The 11,698-nt window shown below is 40.2% G+C and overlaps 1 protein-coding gene across 2 annotated transcripts; it reads right to left on the bottom strand.

Annotated features, from left to right (window-relative positions):
* Positions 1 to 674: 674 nt before the first annotated feature.
* On the bottom strand, positions 675 to 10,410 carry LOC108748494. Of its 2 annotated transcripts, XM_018486707.1 has the most exons (14): positions 9,369 to 10,410; positions 8,550 to 9,059; positions 7,381 to 7,569; positions 6,873 to 7,108; positions 6,366 to 6,577; positions 6,219 to 6,295; positions 5,916 to 6,112; positions 5,682 to 5,842; positions 5,245 to 5,413; positions 4,979 to 5,172; positions 4,530 to 4,659; positions 4,282 to 4,471; positions 4,055 to 4,197; positions 675 to 3,762 (listed from the first exon to the last, which is right to left on the bottom strand). In XM_018486707.1, the coding sequence occupies exons 1-14, from the start codon at positions 10,009 to 10,011 to the stop codon at positions 1,774 to 1,776; spliced, it is 5,040 nt and encodes a 1,679-aa protein (XP_018342209.1). In that variant the 5' UTR covers positions 10,012 to 10,410; the 3' UTR covers positions 675 to 1,773. The 2 variants fall into 2 exon arrangements, with proteins under 2 accessions (XP_018342209.1, XP_018342208.1); XM_018486706.1 differs by having other exon boundaries at positions 8,550 to 10,410.
* Positions 10,411 to 11,698: the final 1,288 nt, after the last annotated feature.

Below are 11,698 nucleotides of genomic sequence, written 5' to 3' on the forward strand. Positions count from 1 at the left end.
GGCAAAGATCCGCGTTCGATGGAGACGTCAAGGATGCGAAACAGACCGCGATTCGGAACCGCTATCGAATTCCTGGCTTATGAAGACCCATGCTGATCCCAAGATCTTGAAGCCTAGAATTTCAAGGGTTCCGTTCCAAGGCTTTCGCTCGCGGCCACGATCTCGCAGGGCATCGTAGTCCAAATTGGTACGAAGTGATCCGTGGCAGGTCGTACCGTTCGCGCTTCAACCGTTTCGGATTCCTCGGACGTCCGGGATCACGTTGACTATGCAATTTTGCGGCTTCATACCCGAGAAAGCGCGGGAAGCAGAAGCACTCGTCGAAGTCTCCGGATATTCGTATATATTTTACGTGAGGATTCCGACGCGTAATAACGTCCGCGATCTCATTCTATATCGTAAAATATTTTTAAATAAGTCAAATTATTATTGTTCTCCGCCCGATGGAAAATTAGAACAATTCCACGCAATTGTTTTAACATATATTTATAGATAAGCGAGTATTAATCATTTTATACTCCATATCTATCAGAAAAATAAATTGACGTCAAACAATAACTCATTAAGTATTATATTTAAAAAATTTTTTGACAAAAATGTTTAACTACGCAATTCCAAATTTACTATGTAAACGTTGACATTAAAGAGACATGAAAATCACATCTAGTTGGATAATCTGTTTACGGCTGACAACGTTCACTCACGAAACAGGGTGCACCACAGAAAAGCGGTACCGAGACTTTAATAACGCGCTAAACAAAGGGCTAAGTAATTGTGCGAGATGTCACGGCCAAGCGTATCGGACGAGCGTGGCGCAACGTTGTTGGCCGGTAGGGAAACTGGTAATTAGTCTCAATGTAGCCGCGGCATAAATAAAGCGATCAGATCGTAAGCGTGAAATATGATCGGCATGCAACCCGCCGATCTTTTCATCAGTTTATGCGGTGCATGGTACGGGACTACGGGGGATATGTTTACGCGAGAGAGGGTATAAAGCCTTCGTTTACCTTCGTGTCCTGTGTGACAGGCATAAACGAGGCAAACCACCGCCGCCACGGCGGCGGTCGGGTGAAAGCAATGAAAACCGCCGCCGCCGTGAGCGGCGGCCGCCACCCGCAGATCCGTAGGTATGGTGAACGGAAGTAATCCCCGTGGCGCTATAAACGCGAGCGTAGATCACCTCATGTGGATCCGGTCGAGGATCGCCTACCAAGCCGAGCGAACGGTGAACATTATGCGCTTCGCGCACGAGCTCTTTACGAGATTTTGTCTCGTAAAGTATATCAGCCGAGGCCGTTTCTTCTCTTTAACCTGCTAATGCATCCCTTCGCGTTCCATGCTAAAAACATACACGTAAAAGTTCCATAAAACGTCAACATTTAAATCAAATTAATTGCGATTCCAGACTTTCGTGCGGCCTATAAGTGATATATATAGAGGTAAGCGAATTTGATACCGCCATCAGTGACGGTACTTGATTTATTTAAATTGAAATTATATAATATAGCTAGTCAGGGCTTTTTGAATTTTTGTCTACCAAAATTAAGAATGTACAACTGTCCGATACGTATATAGAATATTTTCATTATAATTTATTAACTTATATAACGATTAACGTATAAATTTTGATTATTTCTTCATCTTTGCCGTTGCTCTTGTAAATCGTACCATCCTTCGAGCAAGATATAATCATCGTTTCCTTTCGTCTTTGCCTTCAACCGAATTTGAAGGTAGGATATAGTCACTCTATACAATCGTCTAAAGTCATTTTTGTCAAGTTTCCTCTCGCTCCCAATCCCAGTCCACTTCCTCAGACTTTCCTCTGTGGCCAGTTCTGTAGATCTCACTTTCCGGCCTCTCCTCCTCTTCCTCGCCAGGCCAATTAAATTTCGCGGAATCTTCATCGGTCTCAGATTTCGAGCTCTGCCGGTGGTCTCTCTCGCGCATAGCTCTACTGCACTCTGTCGAGACCGAATCCGTTTCATCCGTCCCGGATCTCGTTGAATTGGTTCTTGCATCTTCCGTGTCGGTACTCCTACCTCGCAGCGTCACGGTGACTTCGACTGATTCGTCGTCAGCGAATGACTCGCTATCCTCGGACTGCGCACCACTGAGCTCGCGTTTCATCGACGGTTCCGTCGCCTTAGTTTCTAATTGCTCCTTGGAATCTTTTATAATGTACGCCGAAGAGCCTTCCTCCTCCGATCTAGACTTCTGCATCTGCCAGGCTTTCTTGAACGGGTGTTCCCGTTCTTGCTGGACCAGCTTGGGCCTTTCTGGCAAGAGGTATTCGGGATCCTCCTCACTCGCTTGGCTCTTTACGATGGATTCTCGTTTGAATAAACCAGTTGGTTTGACGGAAAAATCGCCTTCTTTCTTTACGACGTTCCATCCGGCACTCGCCAAATCTTCTTGCGACAGTTGCGATAGATCTTGTAGGGATTCTCTTTTGCTTTCCTTAGTCAAGATAAAATTATAATTGTTAACGTTGTCTTCCTCTTCCAGAGACGTTTTCTGACTATCGCTAGTGTAGGATTGTCTCCTCGAAGTATCCTGACTGCTATCTTCCTCGCTTAGGCTTTCTTCTCTCGATGGTGGTCCCTGTTCACGGTAATCTCTACGTCGCAAGTACATACCGTCCTCCTCGGGCTCACTTGGTTCCTGAGAAGACCCAAGAAGCGCAATCCGTGGGCCAACGCTGACGGTCCACGAGTCCATATCCTCACCCGAAATATCATCTCTTAACAAGGCTATCCTGCCCTCCGCAGAGGATCTACGTTTCAACGGTTCCGCGATGATCTCGCTCTCCTCAATCAATGACTCGCGCTCTTGAGTAGCCAATTTCTCCATACGCTGTTTCTTACGTATCCTTAATTCGTGTTCCCATTCCTCCTCGTCACTCGTTTTTGTTTCAGAACTTGAAACGCGTACCGGCTTTGTTCTTTCTTGAACTGGTGGCTCCTCCTCGCTCTCAGAAGAGAACCTTCTTCTCGCCGATCTTACGAGGGGTGGTTTCGACTCGTGTTGCTCTCTAACAGTTGAACCTTCCTTTCCGACGAATTCCCAAGAACGATAATCATCCGCCTTAGTCGACGTTCTTTCTTTAGGTTCAGATCTCTTAAACTGTCTTGAATTATCCTCGATCTTTTTTCTGCGCTCTTCTCCACTTTCACTCTCCCTTGACGATAATCTCTTGTTTTCTTTGGTTCTGGATAGCGAACGTCTATTGCGCTGAGCTACAGCCTCGTCGTGCTGTCGCTGATTTCTGAGAAATTCGATAGCTTCTTCTTCAGAGTCATCCGTTGCATATCTCGGTCTGTTCATACCTATCTTACGATCGGTGTGGCTCTCCGTTTCTCTGAGTGGTTTTTTAGCCGCTTGCTTGACTCGATCTTTATTTGATATCTCTTCGGAATCACGATCGATGAATGACAATCGGTTTCCATTCATTTTCTTCAGTGTCGGTACGTCTATTTCCTCTTCCGTGTCGTGCGCCTCGAGAGTAGTTGCACCGTGCGCTATATCCTTCTGTCGATTCCGCCCGGTGGACGCGACTTCATCGTTCTCGAAAACGTTTGCTTGCTCGATCGCGATTTCGGCCTTTTTATCTTCGCTCACGAGTGTCTTTTTTTCTTCGGAAACTTCGAGCGCCACATCCGTGCTTTCCATTATGACTCTCTTCACCTCCTGCATCGGAAGATCAAAAAGTAACGTCACAACGACCGACGCGGCTATCACTATCGCTACTTCCAGAGGATCGATCTGCAAACGTAAGAATAATGTATTCATATATTCTCTATCCTACATCAAGTAATTTTCAACGCGGCTATCTGATTCTGAAACTTGCGTTCGAATTATTTTTCTAGCCATTTATATATAACGAGATTTTTCTTTTGAGTGATATTTTATACAGAAATTGATAGATGACCACGTCAAGACGATAACCAAAACAGTTACATTTAGCACTATAATATGTGATGAAAATGTATGCTTAATAGATTCACTGTTTCAAAACGCTCCTTAAAGATATTCTCACTTCGTCTGCATGACTTACTGCTCTATGAAGTTGAAATTCCGTGGAGAATCTCGTGGTCCCAACGTTGTAAAAAAATACTGCGAATTGCGTTAGATACACAGCGTACGATATCCTGCTGAAGATCATGAACCAATAGCTGGAGAGAAATCTATTAACACTGCCTACGAAGTTAATGATTATTGCGTTAGTGCTCCTGTCTGTTTACACGCCTATTCGATTGTTGTTACCGCAGTGTTACAACGGACCTCCGTGCCCCGTAAAGCAGGCAAATATTGACCAGCATAGAGCCGCGGCCCATAGCACCGGCCCGATTACTGCATAGTGAGTAGCCTCTTCAGCGTCGTACACGTAGTCGCGTTTGGCCTGACGCCAGGGTGAAAATAACGACCATGAGCCCAAGGTTATCGCGATCAACCAACCCAAGATCACTAACACCTGAAATTAGAACGGTGCCACGATCACGCGCGATTATGATTACGCGAGGGAAGAATACCCTGTGAATCCTGACGTTCTTTCCGGTGTAATGCAACAACACACCGAGGCCGACACCGAAGACGTATGGCGTCGCTCTGTGCAGCGGCAAAACGTAAGTTAAATTAGCAGTCTTGTAAAGGCGCTTTAATCTGCAATCAAAAACACTGTCAGTCTGCATTATTCGTTCCCACGTAAGATATTCTATTCTCGAAAAATATCGCATACGAAATCCTATGGTATACATTGCGTATATATTATATTTTAGAAAATCTTTGGAGTGAAATCTAGTTCTAAAAAGTAACACACAAAGAGTGGCAATTGAACCAGCGTTGAAAAATGGAAAAGACTTACAATTATCTATTTTTAAGAGTAAGAGTTTCCTCTTTAGAGTAGATTCCACTTCACAGATTTTAGAGAGTAAATTTTCACATGCGATATAGAGATTCAAGGAGCTTAAGATGTACTCACGAAATTCCGTGATAGATAACGATAGACAGATAATTGTTTATTGTCGCTACATAACGAAGAGTAGCAGATAACAAGATGAGAAAGGCCATCAAGAGCATACCGATGATAAGTTTGTATTGTAAGAAAAAGACTAGGATAGGCGCCAAGAGCGACAGTTGCATATCCAAGGCCAACTGATGCGTGTGCGAGGCGCACTGTAAAAGATCGAACCACGATAGATACAATCTATAAATATTTTTCAATTCATCGCTGGGCCATCTACTCACCATCTCCTCGAACGGAAAAAAATTTTGCACGTATAATAAAGTTGTCCACGCGTTGTATTTGCAAAGCTCCGCGTTCGCCATGACGATGCTGTTCCATTGCGGACCCGAGCCGATGTGTTCCATCACGAACGCATACCAGAAGACCACCGCGAGTAATGCCGGTGAAAGTCTGAAGAGCATGCCAGTGACGGAACAATCAATGGCTTCAGCAAAAAAAAAATAAGTGAACTCAGTGAACGCTCTGATTTTTTGAATATAATTGGTTCTTGTCTTAGGTTTTTGCTGAATATAAATGTAGAAATTAATTAAAGTAATAAAGAATCACTGAGCGTTCACTGAGTTGTTTTTTTTCTGCCGAATGCAGCCAATAAAATTTTTTCCTTGCATTTGATCTGAAACAACTATTGAGGACTTCTTTCTCATTGGGATTAAAATACCTGATAAATCTGGCAACGAAACGGCAAAACCAGCGAATTTCACCACGAGTCTTCAGTTCCTTCGCCATGTTGTAAGCGGTGAGAACACCGCTTAACAGCAGAAACGTGTCCGTGTAAACTAACGCCACTCGCAGAATAGAGCTGGCTGGACTGTTGGCGATCTATTTAAGTAAAGAATTAATGAAGCGACATGTCGAGACATTTTAATATAAAAGCTCTATTCAACGATTTTACCTCGGTAAAAGAAATGCGGTTGCTAAACGGTATTCGGGGAATTGTCATAAGCTGATGGCCAACATAAAGAACGATCATAGCCAACGTTCTTATTCCGTAGATACACGTAATATCCGCAGCATCCGTCGCTTCCTTCAATAAGGCTTTAATCGTCCTTCGTAAGGAAAATGACATGATTATCCTCTCAGAATAATTTCCTGCGAAGCAAATGCGTGCATTATGCCATAATCGCAGCTGTATTGAAATATTCCGGCGAACTTAATTTCAGTTTTGTAAAAGATTCATTTATCGAGACTCGCGTACCTTTTCCTCGTGTCTCCACGAAGTAATCCCTCACAGTCGCTATAATAACGAGACAAATAATCATAGCGTAAAAATACCTACAAAAATAAATTAACAACATGCATTTATCAATTGCGTTATTTCGTGATATAATAAAGAGATACGCACAAAACACCAATCGTCTCTTTCGAATAGGCCTGAGACTTTTGCTTGACATAACACATATTAGGATCGACGTTCACCGTAAATTTAATTCCAACAGTTCCATTGTAATCCTTTAAAGTACTTTCTAACGCATATTCAGCGTCCTTAGCGGAACACGCCGCGGGTAAACACAGCGCCCAATTAAATGAAGTGAATTTTGGAAGGAAATGACCTGGCTGAAACATTAGATTGTTGGAAAGTTACTAATTCAAAGATACGACTTAAACTTAAATTAATTACGTTAATTACGTTTAAGTTTAATATTTTTTTTTTTTAAGTTTGAATTTAAAGATTATTTTAAAACTTTCTACTTTAAAAATTTACTGTAAAACGAATACAAAAAAAAAAACAATTAAGTTTTTTAGATTTCTATTACCTATCTTCTTTAACCTTCACCCGAACAACACAAGATACAGACAATATAGAAATTTGCATATTAATTTAATATAATTTTGGCAACATTTCTCTTACGTCGTGCATATTTCCTCGTATAAAAGCGCGAGCCTGCATTAGATGGACTGGCAGCCTCATGTCTGAATGGGTTGCATGCAGATCCACAGTTGCCAAGCAATATTTCCCTTGAATTCTTATCGTTTTCTCGTCCACTTTAACATGCGCCAGCACACCTAAACATTGATCGTAATCCCCGAGCTGATTCACGTTTCCTCGTAACAAGCCTGACGGAATCTTTGCGCTCGAATCTAACACTGTAAACAAGATAGATTTTTGGTTCAATGAAACTTATGCAATTTTTCAAGATCAGAACATTCAGGTTGTACAAATCGGTTGTACAAAACTTCGATTAAAGAATTTTAACAATTCAATAACAATGCCTACATATCCTTTTTAGAAACATCTTTTAACGTTGGACGTCTTCTAGTTGGAGTAATCACAACAGAGAATTATCGTATCTCCAGATAACTTTAGTTTCTGAATGAAAATAGAATGAACGGTTATTTCGGTCAATCGACTCACTCACTTTGAAGCGCCCACAACTTGTAACCTCTCAATTGTCGCAGAAATATCTTGCCATGTTGCTGACATTCCGAATTTTCAACGTTCGTAAAATTTGGCACGAAAGTCGGCACACGCAGAATTGCATCATTCACTTCGGACAATGTAATAGACGTATCTGTATGTTCCTTCGTTTTCGGCTTCGTTTCTTGCTCTAAAAAATATCGCCTGATTACATATAATGAAATTTTTTCACTTAGTGTTTATAATTTATTTATTTTTTTTGTATATTTGTTTTATTTAAAGATAGGAATACAGCTGAAAAACAAAAAGATAAAAATTGTGCTCTTAAGATAAAACAATAATAATTAAATAACGGATGATTGAGAGCAATAATACCGCTTGTATTACAATTTACAATTTATGTTTTTAATTTCCTTATATTGATTTACAAAACAGACGTTTTGACTTCATTCGAGCCTTCATCTGCAGCGATGTTTAAGCAGAAATTTATTAATTAATGCAAAGAGTAGCTGCAACAGAATCAGTCCCAGAAAAATCTTTTATTAATTTATAATTACAATTTTTTAATTTATAATTATACAATACTTTTGTGATACATCGGTACATTATGTTTAACATGCAATCATAGTTTGCAGTGACGCTCATTTAGTCTAACAGCTAATTGACAATTAAACTCTTCAAGTATGATAATTGAAAGGCTCTTTCTGAAACTGATTCTATTGCGGCTACCAATTAATGGATTTCACTGCCTGGACATTGCTAATGATGGCTCGAATGGAGCTTAAATGTCCGTTTTGTAAATGAATATAAGGAAATTAAAAATATAAATTGTAAATTATAATGCACGAATTACCGCGGTATTATGGCTTTTTCCCATTATTTAATTATTACCTAAATATCATCTTCAATAGATCATTTTCCAAAAAAACTGTATTTAAAGAGAAAAATTGTTTAATTTCTTTTCAAAACCATTCAGAAAGAAACAATGCGGAACTTCTATGCACAAGAGAAGCTTAAAGCAAATAAAAGATTACACGGCCGTTTAATATTATATCTTTTAGATTATTATTTAAGATACTACTACCAATGCAATGTCTATTCACGTGGCAACACTAAACATTGTTGGATAAACTCGCTTTTCATATCGAACCGTTTTTACATAATACTCACTCTCCGCTTGCGGAACTTCCTTCGACGGTTTCGAAGTTGGTTTCGCTGTTACTTTTTTAACATCCGCTTTCTCCGATTGTTTCGCTTGCTCCTTAATTTTCGGTGCAGGTGTTGAAGTTTCCGATTTCACTCGTGTCTTCGATTTTTCGTCTACCTTTGTTGCAGTTTCAGGCACCTCAGCCTTAGGCTTAGGAGTAGCCTTAACTGATTCAACTTTTTTCGTACCTTCAGTTAATTTCTTGGCACTTTCGACTGATTTCTTCGTGCTGTCGATGGATTCTTTCGTACTTTCGACTGATTCAATTTTCTTTGTACTTTCGGTCGTCTTTTTCACGCTCTCTGCTTTTATCGCTGATTTCGTGACATCGGCTGGCTTTTTATCATCTTGTTTTGGTTTTTCCACATCGTGTTTGCTTTGTAAAATAGTTGTCCTTGTTTTATCTTTATCAGCGAGTCTCACTTTCTCCAATTTTCTAGGTGCTGGAGTGATTTCTTTTACATCAGGTTCTTTATCTTCATCTTTATCCTCGTCTTTATCTTCCTTTTTATGTGATGCACTAAATTTCTTTTTAAGTGATTCTATTACTTTTTGTTGATCTGCCTTGACTGCTTTTTTTTCTCTTTTATCATCTTCCTCTTCCTTGTCGTCATCATCATCATCATCAGCTTTACTTTTAGCGTATTTTATTGATTTAACAATCTTTGTGGTTTTAATTTCTTCCATTTGTTTTTTTGAGTCTTTTTTGAAAGATTTTTTATAATCATTTTTATCGTCATCTTCATCATCATCTTCTTCATCTTCATCATCATCTTCTTCATCATCTTCATCTTCATCATCTTCATCATCATCTTCTTCGTCTTCATCATCATTATCTTCACTCTTATCATCATCGTCGTCAGTAGAAAACTTTTTTTTTACTTTCTTTTCCTTTTCTTTAGCATCCTGATCTGATAGCTCAGCTTCAGATACTTCTTCTTCTTCTTCATCATTTGTCTTTTCATCCGCCTGATCTCTTTCGGAATCCCCCACCGATTCCTCATCCTCCTCCACGCTTTCCACTTCTACAATTACCTCTTCCTCCTCTTCGTCGTCATCTATCTCGTCACTTTCTATCCTGGAGCTTCTCGGAAATCTAGTCACACCCCTGTCTCTCGGATGTTCAGTGATCTTCTCCATTCGAATTCTCCCCGTTCCGATGTCTGACGTTAGTTCGGCAGGTGGTTTCCGGTCACCAGCGATGGTTCGCGGCACCGTACCCTCGTGCCATTTCCGGGTCGAGATCGGTCCTCCGGTCGTCACCGTTCTGTCCGTTGGACAAATTTTGCCGTGTGTCGAAACGCAGACGGTCGGATGGTGCGTCTGCGGCACAATGTCACGTATCCGGAAGCCATAGCAGGTGGCGTAGAACAGCACGATGAGAGCCAGCAGCGCGACGCACTTGCCCAGAAGGGCGATAGCCATGACAGAGCAGCCTTTACATGGAAGAGGTGAGGACTGGACGTTGTTCGTAAAGTTCGACCCACTGTCTGTCGTTGATGCCTATTGCTTGACGGGTGAGAGTGATTTTCCTTTCAAAATGAACGATTACGCGTCTTTTCACCTGCGGTTTCTCCACCTTCTTCGAGAGTTCTCCACTTCTTGTTTCGCTATCACGAAGAATTCGTAAAATCTATCGGTGATCTGTCGCGCTGATCGCCCTCCGACGTGGCAGACCCCGGGCCACCACGTCCACAGCCGGCCGTGCTTTCGCGGAAATTAGAGCGTATGGCATCGGCCCAAGCAGCTAGGAGTTTTATTTAGCATCAACATTTCGAGGCGGTCGACCGCCAGCAGCGGCAGCGGCCTCTTTCAACCGCGGCTCCGACTCTAACGACGCTGCCGGATCCGCTGCGGTCCGGCCGACGCGGATTTATTACGCAAGAATACTGGAAGAACACGGGCGGTCGTAATTTCGATGATGCTTGCAGCTCAACTTTTCGCTTTGTATCTGTACAGGAGAAAGCTTCACCTTTAATACCGTCGCTTCGCAAAATAATTCAAGATTTAGAAAGAACGCACGAAAAATTGGAATCAAAATGTGTAAAAGAATTTATAATTTATATCAATAAAAATGGGATTCGTCATCTCGAAATATATAGAAGACAGAGAGTTTTAATATCGTATAAAAAAGACCTTTAGAAACTCTTGATCGAGACATTTAATTGTAATTTTAATAAACAAAAAAATGTATCTGTTTAAATAGAGAATCTTAATTTTTCACTTCTTTTATGGGAAAAAAGCAGAATTCCTTCAAACTCGCTTGACATAATAGTTAACAATATCGCGGATAATAGTCGTTATAGTATACATTATGGCAAGTTATTTTCAGATCTGGATATTTGGCTCCGCGTCGTAATCTATCAAGGTTCATAGATTAAATCACGCACCCTGCAAACGCAAAGAATCCGTAAAATTATTTGTGTACTAATCACAAAAAACCTGAACATATACTGGAAATTTGATATATTACATAAATTAAATTAAGTATTAAAATTGTAGAAAATCATTTCTCATCTATTATATTTTTTCTCTGAGGATTTCAAGCTTTACATCTTTTATATGACATTTATGGAAGAATGACAAAGATACGTGATCAAACTTGTAATTAAGATGTCACTTTTGACGTATTACTTATGCAATTAAGCTCCAATTTAACTGTCTTACATATACTTCATCATTAGTGAAACATGAATTTTTACCAAATAATTACCTTAATCTGAAAACTTATTGAAAATTTAAAAATATTTATTTTGTGTAGCAAACTCATCTCTTTTTTAAATTATGATTAGAGTATTAGTAATCTTAATTTTCCGGCTGACAAGTAATTTTTAATACGACTTTCATAACAGTGATTGCAACCAAACGAATATGATTGTTGATTATTTATTATTAATAGTCCTATTTAGGTCGTGAGACAGCAGCAAACGGACGTTGATCCGCTTACTGCGAATTTAGTCAATCTCAGTGGACAACGGTGGCGAAATTTGCGCACAAAGCTCATATCAGCTCTCCCAGTAAAATCCGACACATATTCGGATTAATTACAATCGTGACTGAAAGTTTTCAGGCACTACATATTTTGTATATACATATATATATATATATATAT

The sequence above is a fragment of the Trachymyrmex septentrionalis genome, unplaced genomic scaffold (assembly GCF_001594115.1).
Source record: "Trachymyrmex septentrionalis isolate Tsep2-gDNA-1 unplaced genomic scaffold, Tsep1.0 scaffold223, whole genome shotgun sequence".
Classification (NCBI taxonomy): Eukaryota; Metazoa; Arthropoda; class Insecta; order Hymenoptera; family Formicidae; genus Trachymyrmex; species Trachymyrmex septentrionalis.

Excerpts from the sequence above, each read along its gene's own strand:
- LOC108748494 (XM_018486706.1), bottom strand. The coding sequence starts at position 10,011 with ATGGCTATCGCCCTTCTGGGCAAGTGCGTCGCGCTGCTGGCTCTCATC. Across the intron at positions 6,296-6,365 it reads AAAGAGACGATTGGTGTTTT|GTATTTTTACGCTATGATTA; the intron begins GTGCGTATCTCT and ends TTATTTTTGTAG. Across the intron at positions 5,414-5,681 it reads TTCGTTGCCAGATTTATCAG|ACTTTCACCGGCATTACTCG; the intron begins GTATTTTAATCC and ends CATGCTCTTCAG.